The sequence below is a fragment of the Macaca fascicularis genome, chromosome 10, assembly GCF_037993035.2.
Source record: "Macaca fascicularis isolate 582-1 chromosome 10, T2T-MFA8v1.1".
NCBI lineage: Eukaryota > Metazoa > Chordata > Mammalia > Primates > Cercopithecidae > Macaca > Macaca fascicularis.
This window is the reverse complement of record NC_088384.1, coordinates 4,715,628-4,731,526: the sequence shown is the minus strand read 5'-3', so window position 1 is coordinate 4,731,526 and position 15,899 is coordinate 4,715,628. Positions and strand designations below refer to the sequence as shown.

The window sequence follows — 15,899 nt, the reverse complement described above, 5'->3', positions numbered from 1 at the left end:
GAGAAGGGAGCTGAAGGAGGTGTGGTGGTCCATGTTCACGAGGAGATGGAAGGAGGGTAGAATGGCAGGGCCAGGATCCTGGGGTCCCCTGGGACTTGGCTCCCTCTGAGTGTCCACCGTGCCTCATGCACACTTTGTGTACTGGAGGCAGTTGGTGGGAAGTGGATTTAGTTCGGCGTGTTCAGTTGGGTGGCTGGATTTCAGGGCATCTTTTGTGAAACAACCCACTGTAGTGTGGTGGTTCGGGGGAGGCCCCGAGCCGGTCCTGCTGCTCGCTGTTAGCTCAGGGTCCTCATTGGTCAGGTGGGCATCACTCACTTCTGTTGTTACGCGCATTCAGTGTACGAATACACTGATACAAACCACCAACCGCACAGAGCAGCGCTCCGTCAAGTCAGCTGTTGTTGTTGTTGTTGATTTTTGTAATAATAATAACTCCTCTGCAGAGATGAAATAGCCATGGGTATACAGTGGCCACCCGGCCGGGTCTGCAGCAGCTCTTCCTCCTGGGGTGCCAGGGAATTGAGACTCTCGGCTTTGTTCTGAAGCTGTCCCAAATAGGAATCATTCACTGTGATTAAGCCACCTCAGGGTGCCCCCTTTGTTATCTGGGCCCCAAAGAGCACACGGTGTGGCCCCCAGTACATTTTGGGTGAAGCTTTTACACCCATCCAGAAGTAAGTTGGGGCTGGGAGTGGGTGTCATGCATTCTGTAGATGATGTCTGTAGACTTCTGGGGTTTCTCAGTAGAGGGGCCGTATTATTTATCATCTGTTTTGGGGGCAAACGGGGCACTCTTGACAGTTGAAGAGGGGCAGGTGAGCGGTGAGCTGGGTAAACTGAGATGGATGATATCCTAGTTTCCTGGGGTGAAGGAGGCCAAGCTTTTCTATTAATGAAAATAAACTGCACCTCATTCACAGCGGATTCACCTGTGAGCATCAACACAGCCTGGTGAGTAGCAGCCAGCAGCACCCTGTGTTCTCACATCATCAGGAGGTTCAGCTGCCTTCCAGTCATCACACGGGCAGATGCTGTTGGCATGCTGTGCTGGGGCCAGAAAGCATTCGGGATGGGGTCAGGAAATCTCAGGGCAGATCGATGTTTGTGGGGTTGTTTGGTCTTGATGGTCACATGGTCTCTGTCGTCTTGGTTGTCGTTTGCAAAAGAGTACAAGCTTGGGCTGGACTGGCCAGCCAGCCTTCCTGTGGATGTAAACATGTGGGTCAGACATGCTGGATGCTGGGCGTGGGCACTCTGATCCAAACACAATTTTTATCAAGCCATTCTAAGCATTCCAAGTAGGAGTCTCATTGAGAAGCATCCCCTTCTGTGGTCTCACCGTGCCACGGTGCCCATGTCCACCGTGTCACGCCGTTAACTGCTGTGTAGACCGTGAACTATTCAACTGCGTGCTGCTTCCTTCTCTTCTTACTCTCCTCTTTGGAGAAGTTTATAAGCTTAGTTGCATGTAGCTGTAAAGCATCTGGGCAGCCCTGTCTCCCTGTGACTGTACCCCCTGTGGGCACCATTTGGCACCTCCTCTGTGCCAGGCAGCATAGCCAGCAGCATAAAGCTAGTGACTGGGTGCTGTAGGTCTGTGTGGTTGAGTCGTCAGCTTGACATGGTGGTGGGACAGGAGTGAGTTTGCAGGAGACTGAGTGTGAGGATGGGCAGAGCTTATGGGTGGGTAGAGGAGCCCAGCACAGCCAGAGTGAACCAGGCAGAGGTGGGGCCGAGTGATTCCTGGGAAGGGTTGGGCTGAGCTGGATGCTTCCATCTGGGTCCCCTGTGGGGTCTGGAGCAGTCACCTTACCCAGTTGTAACGAAGTCCTCCTGCTCACTCGCAGGCATCATAGAGGTTGATGGTCTGAGCACAGTGAGGCTGGCCTAGACGTCTGAGCAGAGTCATCCCAGGCCCAGGGGTCCTGCTGGGCTCTTGAGTGGAGAGCGGTAGGAGACTGTTGGGTTGGAGATGCCGCGCTCTTCTCCATCCCGGCAAGTATTGTGTGGGTGGTCTCAGAAGTCCTGTGCCATAGTCAGGTTTGGTTTCTTGGACCTCTCCAACTCTGGAATTCTCTGGAGAAGGGAGTCCTGTCTGTTCCTGGAGTCCAGCGGGCCCTGGTATTTGTTGGTCACACCCTGGTGTCCAGCGACTGTAGTCTTTGATTCCTGCATTAGCTGCAGGCGGTTGCCTGTGTCAGGAGAAGGGCATTTTGGTGAGACGAGGAATGTCTTTGTTGATCAGTGGAGGAAAGAATGTAACAATGGGATATTGAGATTGTTAATCAATTGTTTTAGGATAAATACCCAACTTTCTCTCCTCTTAGCTGATTAGATTCCATCTTTCTCTGTGCTTGAGACGTAAGGATGTCTGTGCCTGAGCACAAGGTTGTATCTGACATTATTTTTAGTCTTCTACATGGATCCTGAATAAGTCTTTTGTTCCATTGAGAAGATTAAGGGCAGTATTTGGTTGGAAAATTTTTAATGAAGCACCTAACAGAGCTATTATTCATTTTTGAAACAAGTTGCTGTGGTTACCATAGTAATATTAAGCCTTTTATTAAATATTTTTGCTTTCAGTTTTGAGGTAAGTTTTCATTAAATGCTGATGGGGGAGCTGGAGATCCACGAACCTGGTGTCTGAAAAGAATTTTCTAGCTCTGCTGAGTTAAATCATTCAAGGAATTTATGTTATGGGAACATAAAGCTTATAAATCTAGTTTATCATATCTATCATTTAATTGTTCATGCAAGCCAGCTCTTCATGTAGCGATTTACAGTAATCTCAGTGAAATAACAGTTTTGTGTCACAAAATGAATAATGCATGCAAAGAAATTGTTGAGCTCCTTAAAATCATTATGCTCAAAATATTAGGCTCTTTTATTTGAAAGTGATAGAATGATGATCATGTACTAGTTGCAAGCTGGGGACTTGAGAGTCTGTTGTTCTGTTTGCACTGGGTCGCCAGCCCTCAGGAAGGAACCAGTGGCCAGCCCACTCCAGGCGGATGATGCACTTCGCTGCAATCGGCCTGCAGGAGCAGCCGGGGAGCTGGCAACAGCCAAGGCTCTGTGGGAGGGCTGGGGTGTTGGCTTAGGGGTAAAAAAATTCTGTGTTTAAAAGATGAGATGCTTTTTAGACATCCATCTGTTTGGGACAAGAAATGGGTATCTTGCCATTAGTATTGTTGCCAGGCAGAAACCACGGAGTTTGCCACAATGCATCTGGAAGGCAGCGATGTGCCGAGTGCTTTTTCTCCCCTCTCCTGTTACTCATCTATCTCGACAGCACACATATACCATGATGTAGTTTTAAATAATGAGGCAAACAGGCAATAGCTGTTGTGATCTTTCAATGGGAACTGTTTAGTGAGTTAGAATTGTTGCTAGCAGCACTGATCCATTTGTATGTATGTTTGTCAGTGGGCCTGGTGACATAGCTTACCCATTTGTGCTTTCCATCTTGAAGAGCTGCCCTGCAAGCAGTGTTGAGGTCAGAGGAGACAGTTCGCTGTGGGCTGTGGGGTACCTAAGTGTGGGAGGAGGGGTGACTTCCTGTCCAGAAGGGGGAAAGGCTCTGCTCCTCGGGAAATGGACAGAGTTTTCCCAAACGGGAATGTCATCAATCGTTGTCAGCAGGCCTGGGCCACCTTTACCATCTCTCACGCTTAAAACAACAACAACAACAACAACAACAACAACAACAAAAAACCCTGTGTTATAAAAAATTTCAAACATGCACAGAAGTTGAGAGAACAGTGCAGTGAAACAACACACCTATCGCCCAGATTCGGCGGGTATCAAGATATGCCACCATCCTCTCATCTGTGCCTTGCTTTTCTTTTTCTTTTCCTTCTCCTTTGCTGGAGTATTTCAAAGCAAACCCCAGACATCCTGTCATTTCCCCTTTCTCAACGTCAGTATGCATTCCACAAAAAACAAAACAATGCTGTTTTCAGAACCTGGTGCCGGTGCCGGTGCCGTCGAGAGACCGTTTAGGCGGGTGTCCCCCTTTGTGGAATCTCGCGTGGAGTTCAGCAGTCCAGGGCCGGGCCTTGGAAGCCATTGGCCTTTCTTATCGGCCGTGCAGCTAATGATCTTTGGTCAATTGGGACTGGGCTGAGGACTTTGCAGTGTGGAAAATCAATTCTGCAGTGACCTCTCCCTCATTTTTGGAGACCCCAGGTGGGTCTAACCTGAAGGAATTTGGTATATTTTGTGCCATTAGTTTGACATTTAGATTCCCACATAGGACAAATACTGTGGAAGAGATTGCCACCATGGGAGATCTAGGAGGGAGGAGGCCTGGCCTCAGGTGTCCTGGAGGGTTGTAAAGACCAGAATACACCTTTTCGGAAGAGCAGAAGTCACTAGCCAGTGCTGGTTTACGTATCCACCAGTGTCTGCCATAGACGTGCCCAGTAGGTCCTAAGGCATTAAGGTTGGCCTGTTTTACGTTATCTGCCGTTTTCCTCACTTCTGTTTGTCAAGAACACTTTCTGCGTGTTGAGAATGATAATTGTTAGGCATTCTGCGGCTTCTCTGCCTTTATTCTGCCCCTTCTCTTCACACTCTCCTCCTGCCCCACCGTGCGGACGTGTCTGTAGGAAAATGTGGGGTGCGTTGGGTTTTCCTGTTGGTCTAAGTAATGGCTGCCAGGTCTGCTGCTGATAGCTGAGGTCTGTGTTTTTCCCAGGTTGGGACTCTTGAGTCCTTTCTTACAAAGGACTTTATGTACAAAACAACCCTGCAGTCGCGGCGCCCAGGCTTGTTGGTCCTCCGTGTTTGGAGAGGAGTGCCCCACTCATTCCAGGGAGGAAACATGGGTTTGAAATGAAAAGTTTCCTTTGTAAATGGACACTTTTATGTAAAACATCTAAAAACATGTAGAGGACCAGTTCCGATGGCACCCCATGGGGTGTGTGCGTGTGTATGTGTGTGTGTGCGTGTGTGTGTGTGTGTGCGCGTGTGTGTGTGTGTGTGTGTGCGCGTGTGTGTGTGTGCGCGTGTGTGTGTGTGTGCGTGTGTATGTGTGTGTGTGCGTGTGTGTGTGTGTGCGTGTGTATGTGTGTGTGTGTGCGTGTGTGTGTGCGTGTGTGCGTGTGTGTGTGTGTGTGCGTGTGTGTGTGTGCGCGTGTGTGTGTGTGTGTGCGTGTGTATGTGTGTGTGTGCGTGCACGCATGTGCTCTACACAGTAAACATCCGGAGGGAAGACTGCAAACACTTCTTGAGCAGTAGATGTTCTTTCTGGGCGACATTCTTGTCTTAGAAGGGAGAGGACGGGAAACGATTAAATAGTTAGGAGAGTGATCTAAGTTAGTTGGACGATGACTTTGCAATAGGAAGTTTTTGCTCATTAAGAGCAACTTTAAAGCCTTTAATTTTTTTACACTTCTGCCTGTAACTTTCGCCACTCCACAAAAGTGGTATCGTGGAGGGGGTGTGAGAAGAGCCCTGGAAGTACTCTAGTGGACCTCAGGGTGCCCTCCACCCTTGCGGGCATAAATCTCATGCCAGAAGCTTTTCATCAGGACCCGGGAGACGAGGGAAGGAGTGCTTGCTGTTGGAAGGCAGTTAGTGGAGAGCCAGCTAGAGGTGATTCTAGGCTCGTGAACTGGTCTGTGAGTAACTGCAGTGAGTTTTTAAAGCAGGTTGTTTATGAAGTTTAAGTGATGCCTCATCGAGGCTCTGATTTCAGAGCAGCCTGTATGGTTCTCTAAGCTGAGGGAGAGACCTGGGGCAACCAGGGGGTCGACCAACTGTTTGCAGCCCTTCTGTCAGCGCCTTAGACAGAAATCCAGTTAGGCTCTCTGGTAGAAATATTTATCGCCTTTTTCTTGGTAACAAGGGCTTTTGGTTGGCATTGCTGAGTCTGTATGATGATGTTTATGCTGTTACCGTATATTACTTTTTTATTGCATACTATTTCTGTTGCAAATAGTCATAAATATTGTTACAGTTTTGAGTGCACTGTGACACGTTGCTCTAAGTAGTCTCACGTACACTTCGGGTTGCAGGGCTGAGCAGTTTGTATTTTTCCTTTGGTGTTTCTTTCTGAGTGTGCTTCAGCCCACGGTAATAGCACCTCACTGCTTCACCGGGTTTTTTTGTTTTTTTTTTTTAACTCCTGTGAGATTTCATTGCCGATGGGGACCTTGTGGAGACCCTTAACCAGTGCACCCTCCCCTCCCCGTCCCCATCTGTGTTTGAGCCATTTCTGTGACGCACGGTTCACAGATCACCCTCAGATCCTGGATTCACCGCTTAGTAGCTAGTTACAGTACTTAACCTCCTCTGTCAGGAGGGGCTATCTCGCAATTTATGTGATGCTCTAGGCAGAGTGCCTGGTTGCGGCCATTATTATTCCGATGCTGGACAGTTCTTCTGTGGCGATGCCGTCTGCCTGCAGGTTGTCTCCATTGGCCTGGCCTTGGCTGCTGGAGTAGATGCCTCTGTCCACGTGGGTCTCCAATTGGCAGGTTGCTCTGTGGGTGACCTGCCGTTGCTCATGCAGCCCCAGCCTGCCCTCAAGGCCCTCTGCCAACCGCCTTCCTCCTGGACACCTTTCTGTCTCTCAGTGTTTCTCTGCGAAATTCTAGAACTGACTAGTGGAGGCCTCAGATCCCATTACCTCCCAGGACAGCTTCCACGCACTCTGGTCCTCACTGAACCTGCTGTTGACTAAGACACAGTTTCTGTCATCTTTACTAGAGAACAGCTAAGTCAAGTCACATGTCCTGGGCTGGACATGTTCATCTATCTTTTTACTCTCATCCCAGCCTGCAAAGATTGTTGGGAGAGGCTGGGTAGTGGGCAGCAGGCAAAGGGACACCTGGAAATGTGGGTCACACAACCCGATTTCATTTGTTGTCTCCGCTTTTCTCTAATGGAGTGATCTTGGATTGGTTGGGCAACTTTTGGGGGTCTTCAGCTAGCAACGACAAAATAAGGTGCCAGATACAAGCGTCAGCTCTGCCGTGCTCCGTGACCATCACCTGGCACCGTAGTTTCTCTCATTCGGTGATGAGTGCTCTTTCTGTGCTGTGTGGCTGGTGGATTGCCGAACATGCCTTCTTTGCCTTCACTTAAGTTGTTCTTGTTAGTTACGTATTTAGCCAGGTTGGTTTAGATGAACTTGGGCAAAAGACAGCTGCTGATGATATTTTAGTTTAGTCGTGGTTGCTATCTGGGGAACATCTGGAGGAAGTTAGCTGCCCCTGGAACAGCTGCTGCGTTTGTGGGGACATAGCCCTTCCTTCCTGGGTGTGGGTCTGTGGAGCAGCTCGACTGCATTCCTGCTGTGTGCTGGAGCGCATGGTGGATGCAGGCAGGGGCCACGTGCTTCTGGAGCTTACAGGTCAGTGGGGATGGAGGTGAGTGCTGAGGGGCACACAGGAGGGCCTCTTGTCTGCCCTCTCAGGAGACAGGCTGCTGTGTGCCGTGAGGTTGTGGGTGCCTTTGAGGTACACTGTGAAATGTCTCATCCCCGGCATTGTCATGCACCTGATGCCAGCCTGGTGGCTGTGTGTGTGTGTGTGTGTGTGCGCGCGCGCGTTAGAAATTCACACATGCAAATGTGGTGTGCAGAACCCTTTTGAGAAGGTTTAAAACTAGATCCAAAATTCTGGGAACTAACTATTATCCCATTCCAAAAATGTTCCACTTGCACCCACTAGGATGATTATAATAAAAAAGGCCAAAAAGAAAAAGAAAGACATTAACCAATGTTTGCAAGGGCGTGGAGAAATCAGAACCCTTATATGCCGCTGCTGAGAACATACAGTGATGCAGCTGGTGTGGAAAAGAGCCTGAGGTTTCCTCAGACAGTTAAACGAAGAGCTGCCGTGTGACCAGCAGCGGGACTCCTAGGTATGTATATTCCCAAGAGAAATGAAGACACATGCCCACAAACAGGCTTGTATGTGAATGTTCTTAGCAGCATTTTTCATACTAGCCAGAAAAGGGGAAACAATTCAGTGTCTCTTACAGATGAATGGATAAACAAACAGAGTCTCTCCAGACAGTGGAATATTATTTGGTCATAAAAAGGAATAAGTGGATGAACCTTGAATGCATTATGTTAAGTGAAATAAATCACTCACAGAAGACCACATATTGTGTGACTCCTATTCATATGAAATGTGCAAAACAGGCAAATCCATAGAGACAGAAAGTGGATTGGTACTTGTAGGGGGTGGGGAGTGATGGTGAACAGGCACGTGGTTTCTGTATAGGGTGATGGAAATGTTCTGTGATTACAGTGGTAACGGTCGCACAACTTTACAGTGGTAACCGTCACACAGCTCTGCATAATACTGGAAACCACTGAGTCCTACATGTTAAATTTTATGGTTTGTGAATTATGTCTCAATAAAAAAATTCAAAACACTGTTGGCTTTGCCATGGGATGTCCCTAAGGGGATCCAGAAGAGACTCTGCCCTCAAAGAGGTTTCAGTCTGTCGGAGAGGTGAGGAATAGTATTAGACCACAAGACACAGCTGAACAGGCTTGACTTTCACCGTATGCCTACCTGACATCACCTCCAGGGTTCAAACCCGGGCTGGGGCAGGCATCGCTCTCAGGTCACAGAGCCCCTCCCGCTGCTGCACTCATCTCTAGAGACCCCTTCTAGCCGGAGAGGCTCCCCAGAGCTTAGTGCCTGAGTGCCTGTGCCCGAGAGCCTGCTGGTGCTGGCCTGGCCCCGGCCCTGAGGCAGGAGACCCTCGATGGTTTGAGAAGGCACTGACCCAGGTTGTTTGAAATGGTTTGCCTTGGCACTGTTTCCTGGTCCTGGCTGCTCTGCCCCAATAAGGACAGAGTGCAAGGAGTCCTGGGAGCTCTCCTCTGTGGCCTGTGTGAGCCATCGGGATTTAGTGCAGCCATTAGAATTCCTCATCCTGTCTTCAGATGGGAAGAGGTGCCATTGGGAGAAGAATCGGAAATGGGATTTCAGAGGTACTTAGCGACCTCCATAGCTCTTTGTTGATTGTAGTTGGCAGGGCTAGGAAGGGGTGCATGGCTCAGCACACGGTGGCAGTTGAGTTTTAGGCTCTTAATAGGGGTGTGCTCTTTCTGTCTTTCTGCCGTGAATGTAATGTTGGTCAAAGTAGGGAACATTAAGAGGCAGGGGCCACGAGCCGGTGGCAGCCTCTGGTTTTGTTGTGCATTTGGATTTGATGAAGACATGAGGCTTTTCCTTGGACAAACTGGGCCTAGAAGATGCTTTGTGGGCACTGTGGTGGGACTCAGGGGCGCCGCAGGCAGCCGGGCAGCTCTGGTGGTTTCTGGGAGTCAGCTGTCTTTCCCATGTATGCTGCGGCTGCTGAGCTATTTGGGGGGATATCATGGGCACCACAGTGGCCTGGTATCTCTGTGAGCCCTTGCTGGCCTGTCCTTCTCAAAGTGAGTGAGAGAAATACAGAAGAAAGGGTGCCTTGAAGCTCTTCGGAGGCTCCCTCCCCTCCCAGGGCCTCCCGGCTTCCCTGCCCGCAGAGAACTTTAGCACCTCCGTCTTCCAGAACCGCAGGGTGGCTGCTGCTGCTGCTGCTGCGTGTGCCCCGTCGGTGGTCTGACCTGTTTCTTCAGCGACACCATTCACATGCTGATCCCTTGGTACCCACTCCCTTGAGGCTGAGCACAACGTTATAAGACTTACGGAATCTTCCGTCTGTATTTGGGATCATGATAACGTTTGTCCGAATCTCAGTGGCGTGAGGCCCTTGTTTTCTCAGGGGTGGACGAATCTGCCGCTGGAAACATCCTACTGAGTTGAAGGCTTGTTCTTGGTTCTGGCTCCACGAGGCCTCTGCCTTTGCCCTACTTCACTCATCTGGCTTCCTTCTTGATGCCTTTGACCATCAGTGCCCACCCTTTTCCTCACATCAGACTCCTGCTGAGTCTGTTGACTCCTGTCTCTCTGCTCCTGCTTGCGTCTCTGTCTGAGCTTCGTCCGTCTCGCCTTGTGTGAGGTTGGCTGTTTCCTGGCTGCATCACGAGCTCCTCTAGGCAGAGCTGCGCTTTGCCCATCTCCCTGTGCTCGGAGCCGGTCCCGGAGCGCCGTGTCACTGGCATTTTCTGCATCTCTGCCGACTGAGGTCCATCCGTGTATTGCCTGAAGAGCCTGGTTTGGGTCCCCTGGCTCTTGTGGGACTGGACGACAGTCCGTTGCCTTCACACTGTGACTTCCGATGCTGCTCCTGTTGGGAGCATGATTCCTTTGCAGCCCTTCCTGCTGAGGGGATACTTTGGAGGCCTTTTAAGACCAGGAGCTGAGCAGGCAGTTGTCTGTGGAAAGATGGAGGCCTGAGAGGATGACGGGGCCTTTGCTGAGCATCTGCGTGTGTTTCCAAAGCACTTGCCCCTCTCTGCCTTCGTCCTCGGCTCTGCCTCCCCTCATCCATCCTTTCATGCTCCATCAGCACCCCAGGCTGGTCACATTTCTCACCTGCTGTGGTGGGGCAGGGGTGACAGAGGCACCTGTAGGATCTGAGCAGAACCTTGGGAATGTTGAAAGCAGGCGAGAGGCATGAAGCTGCCTCCTTCAGGATGTGCTACAGGATGTACCACGGAAGGATGGGCGCAGGACGTCTTGAACATTTGAAAAAATGTTCTTTACACGAGGGTTGGCCCCATGCCTGGCTCCGTGCCCACGTGGCTGGCCGTGACTCTTTCGAGGATTTCCTCCAGCCTCCAATAGAGGCTCAACGCGAGGGAGCGAGGGCTTCACGTCAGCTGCCGTGAGGGATGGCGTGAGATTCGGAAGTATTCTTTAAGTGCTGTTTCCCTTAAAATCTGGTTTTTACTCACTTTGCTGAAACTGGTCACCAAAGACGCCACATTTGCCTCGTTGTACTTGAGAGCGGAACGGGAACCGAGAAGTTAATTAATTCAGTTTTATAGATGAAGAAGGGAAGAGGTTCATTGTTCAACAGATACTTACTGAGCACTCACTCGAGGCAGGGCCTCGTCCGCTGGGCCCCGGAGATGCAGCAGTGAGCACGTGGTGGCCGGTCGGAGTGATGGGCACAGAGCTGGGCGTGGGCAGTGCCGGATGGCGCGTGGTCGCCGGTCGGAGTGATGGGCACAGAGCTGGGCGCGGGCAGTGCCGGACGGCACGTGCAGCTCTTTTCTGTTTCAGGGGTTGCTTTCTCAGCCATGCCGCTTGACCTCAGGGGCATTTTGCACCCATGGACACTTCGTGAAAACTTTTTTCCCAGTGTTCCATGACATTTTGCTCTGATGCTCCCCCGCTGTCTCCGAGTGTCCCCTGTGAGTGGACTCTCTCTCTCCTTCACACCCATGTGCGTTTCCGGACTTCTTGTTTTAAACACGCTCTTCCTTGGTTGGGACTCCACCTGCGTTTCCGTACCCCTGAGCCTCCTTGCCCAGTGTCCCTGTCTTCCGGAGGTGCCCACTGCACTGTCTTGGGACTTTCCCTGTGAGAAACGTGTCACGTGCGATGGGAAGATCATGGACTTTGGTTGAGAGTCAGGCCCCCAAGTTGCCCTTCCTCATTTGTAAAATGGGGATGGGAACTGCTGTTCAGGATGACAGATTGTCACGTGGAAACCAGTGCGTGGCACAGATGCTGCTGCACAGCCTCGACATCCGTTCTCTCCTGCCCCTTCCCGTTCCCTGCTCCTCCTCCACTGAACAAGCCACCCCTCTCAACTTCCTGTTTACATCATAGATGGCGCTAATCCTCCTCTCCAGGGTAATGTTTGGTCATTGTCATTTTGGCCTCTCTCTGTCCCCATATCTAGTTATTGCTGAATCCCACCCCCACCCGTTCTTGTTCTCTCCGGATGTTCTTGCACTAATTCCTTCAGCCTTTCCTTCCTGGCTTTAATGGGTCTGCCCTAGATCACACCTTTATGATCTCTGCTCAGGCATTGAAGTAGCTTCTCAGCAAGTCTTCTTGCTTCCGTCTTCCCCTGCGATGCATTCCACGTCCTGGCAGGAGGTGAATCACATTGAAACGTGGCTTTCACCTCTGCTTTAACAGCTCCCTGTCGCTTGCAGGACAGAGATCACACTCCTGATATTTAATGCCCTTCTTCATCGGACTCCTGATTACTTGTTCATCCTCTGTTCCATCCAGACATAGGAACCTGCTGGTCCCCCTGTTCATTATTAATCTCTGCCTAATACTTGTGAACAGTAACTACTGAAATATATGCGAAAACATAGAATACTCCAATGACACAATAAATGGCAAGGTAGTAGCCATTATAATAGTTAATAATAAGTAACAGTGATTAATATTTTTCTTTGCCTGGACGGTGTCTTTCCACCCGTTTTCTGTGGGCCCAGTGCTACCAGGAAGCCTCCTGCACCTGTGCTACCCAAAGCACCTATGCAGAGCCCTGGACACAGGTTGATCAGAGGCTGAGGTGCTGGTTTACCCCTGCTGTCCTAGGATAATTATTACTTGTGCCCAAGGTGTCTGCTTTGGACGGTACATCGTATGGTCCCCTTACCTATACATAATACAGAGTGTGAATGGCACTCCACTGAAATCTAGCTAACCCAGAGCCCTTCTTTCTTGCCCATCTCACTAGACAGGTGGAGGGTTTCATATTGTTATTTTCTGTGTTCTGTTTAACAAACCTTCCTCAGCACCTCGTCTGTGCAGTGATACCACCAGGAGTTAGGAGCACGGGGATGTGGGAGGTGCAGACCACGAGCTTGTGGTTGGGGTTCAGAGGGGCCTGGAAACAGGTACAGCTCTTGCTGGCATGAGTGCAGGAAGGGAGTGATCGTGCCAGTATGGGGTAGCAGTGACCGTGTGCAGCCTGGGAGTCAGGGTGGGATCCATGCCGTCCCTTTCACGGAGTAGCAGTGAGCTGCTGGGTAGAAATCCAGGACTGATGGGGTTTTAGACAGAAGCGCTCTGGGGCACCAGATCAGGCTTCTGCAGGATAAAGCAAGCCTGGCCGTGCCGTGTGGGTTGTGGGCCAGCAGGAGAGGTCGATGGTCAGTTCTTGACTGTCCCGGGGTTTTTCGTTGCCATCTGAGCCTTTCTTCTGTGCTTCTGTGCCTTATATTTGAAATTATATGCAGGGGACTGTGGGATTATGTTGCCTTGCCTTCGTAATTACATTGCATACTTATCTAAAATTAATTGAGCTTATCACGGACAAGACTCTCTCTAGCCTTTCTGTGTATCCAGCTTCCTGTCTGGTGGATTTCTCAGTCACGTGTGACAGTTAGGCGTGTGCACGCTGGCCTCCAGAGCCACAGAAGGAAAGTGGGCAGAGGGAGTCCCTCGGCAGTGCTGAGAGGCTACGCCTCTCCTCTGCATGTCCCCTGAGGTTTGATCCGGGGGCTTCTACAGGGTGACAGGTGTGGGAGTGATGAACCTGGAGTAGAGCACGTGCCAGAGAGGTCTCGTGATGCCAGGGCCCTACCCAAAGCGTGGATGCGGTGGAAAACTGTCTCAGGAGCCTCTGCACGGCTGCCCCGTTAATATTTACATATTGTAGCATCAGAACGATTATCCTTGCTGAAGCCAATCTTGTTATTGACTCTGCCTGTTAAGAAATGGAGTAACTTGCTGCCAGGTACTATTATCAACAAAGGCTGCTAACCTCAGAAGGGGCTTGAGCTGAGTCCTGCTGTATATGTTTTAATGCTGAAATTATAAGAGGCCGGGTGAGTCGTACTGGAAAGTAAAAATGTGAACTTCAAGCTTCTAATTTGTTTGAAAGGATTTACATTTTTTAACATGAAATAGCAGTAGCCTTTCCTTTAATTAAATGCCATGCAACATTGGCTGTGAGATCAATGATATTGAAGGAAAAAACAGTGTAATTAGGCCTTGTGAAGTGACTAACAAATGATTAGGGCTCTCTTTCAAGAGTGGGGGTGGGGGCTGGTACTGGACGTGCAGATTAGTTGCACTTTGCCTTTCCTTGCTATAGACTTTGAAAGGCCAAGGTTTTCCCTTAAACATTTTGGGTCTGTTTCTTGATTTCCTGTCAGCGACAAATGGGATATAGCTCTAATCACTTCCATATTATTAGACATTTAGAGCATATCTTTTTCGATGTATAAATAATGCTGTGATGACCATCTTTCTACATAAATATTTGTTTGCATTTTGGATAATTTCCTTGGGACAGATTCCCAGAAATGAAATTACTGGCTCAGAGGGTGCAAGCATTTTAAATGAGGTTGGGATGCGAGCTAGAGGCAGCTCTCCCCATGAGGTCTAGTCATAGAATTGCCTCCAGCCCTGTTTCTTGCTTGATGAAGGCTGGAGTGTTCCCCAGAATGCCTGTGTCTCCCATGTGTGGGGTGCCCCTGTGGAAGGGATGCTGTGGGCATCCTGGGGTCATGGTGTCTTCCCAGGCAGGTTTGGTTTGCCCTCTGCCAACCTCAAGCCCTCTCCAGTTAAAAACAAAAAAACAGAACAACACAACCGTTTACATCAATCCTTTGCAAAGATTTCTATTAGCGTAGTCAGGCCTGGGGTCCCTGGGAGAGCTGTCTTTGCCCTGCTGCCATCTCACCATCCAGGAAGCACCATCCAGACTGAAATCCCTGCTGCCCCTGGGTGGGGCTGGTCAGCCCTCCTCAGCTCTGACCCGAAAGCTGCACGTCGAAGCCCATCATCGCTGTAGTCCCACAGCAAAGGGCCTCTGTTTCTGAGAGCTGCCTTCTGAGAAGGTAGTTAGGCTTATAAATGTCCTTAAAACATCCTTATTCTAGACTCTTTTTAGACATCTTTATTGAGATGTAATTCACGTACCATAGAGTTCACCATTTAAAGTGTACAATTCAATGGTTTTTAGTGTGTTTGCAGAGTTGTGTGACTGTCATCACAGTCAATTTCAGAACAATTTCATCACCTCACAAGGAAACCCTGTACCCATTAGTAATCGTTCCCCACTCCTCCAGCCCTTCCCCCTGTCCCAGGCAACCAGGAGTCTGCTTTCTGTCTCTGTGGATTCGTATAAGTGGAATCACACAATCTGTGGCCTTTGAAACTGGCTGGCCGTTCCCTTCATGGGGCTGTCAAGGCTCATCTGGGCTGCAGCACGCCTGCTTCATTCTTTTTTGGCCAAATGAGATTCCATTGAATGGATATGCTGTGTTTTATTCATCCACTGTTAGTGAATGGACGTTTGGGGTGTTTCCACTTTTGGACTGTTATGCAGACTGCTGCTATGGACATTCATACACACATTTTTGCAGTCATGTTTTCCTTTCTCTTGGGGATATACCAAGGAGTGGAGCTGCTGGCTCACGTGGTAACTCCATGGTGAACATTGCGAGGAGCTGCCAGACTTCCCTGCAGCTGCCGCAGCGTTTTACCTTCCCACCAGCAATGCACGAGGACTCTGGGCTTCCCACATTTAAACATTGTCGCCATCCTCTTGTGATCCCACATTTAAACGTTGTTGCCATCCTTGCATGAAGGGGTATCTCATTGTGGTTTTGAGCTCCTGGATGGCTCTTAAGTTTGAGAATCGTTTCCCATGCTTATTGGCTGTCTGTATATCTTCTTTGAAGCAATGCCTATTCATACCCTTTGCCAGTTTTAATTGGATTACTTATCTTTTTGTTATTGATATCCAAGACTCTTGACACTCAATACTGTCTGTTTTTTTTTTTTTTTTTTTTTTTTTTTAAGTTGGCTGCCATGAGCACCGGGCTGGAGGCAGCCGACAGCAGGCCAGCCGCCCTGGGCCAGCAGGCTTTGTTTCTTGTGGCGAACGCCCCTTCCCCCAGCTCTGATCCATGTGTATCTCAGGGATGACCGAACTGGGCCTCAGAGCCACGTTTCATGTTTATGATGAAGTAGTCGCGGGAACGCACGCCATCCGTGTCCCTGCAGAGGCGCCTGCAGGCATTCCCGATGCTTCCCCGCTGACTGTGGGAGGAGACC

General features: G+C 49.8%; 1 protein-coding gene across 13 annotated transcripts in view; it reads left to right on the top strand.

Annotated features, from left to right (window-relative positions):
• Window positions 1–15,899, top strand: part of TBC1D22A (TBC1 domain family member 22A) — a 414,723-nt gene that overhangs the window by 81,310 nt on the left and 317,514 nt on the right. The window contains exon 1 of one of the 13 annotated variants that reach the window (XM_074003507.1): window positions 7,120–7,363. The exons of the other annotated variants lie outside the window; for them this stretch is intronic. Coding sequence (XP_073859608.1) covers window positions 7,321–7,363 — 43 coding nt within the window. The 5' untranslated portion in view covers window positions 7,120–7,320. Of the gene's footprint in view, window positions 1–7,119; window positions 7,364–15,899 lie in introns of those variants that run through there. 13 annotated transcript variants of the gene reach the window in all.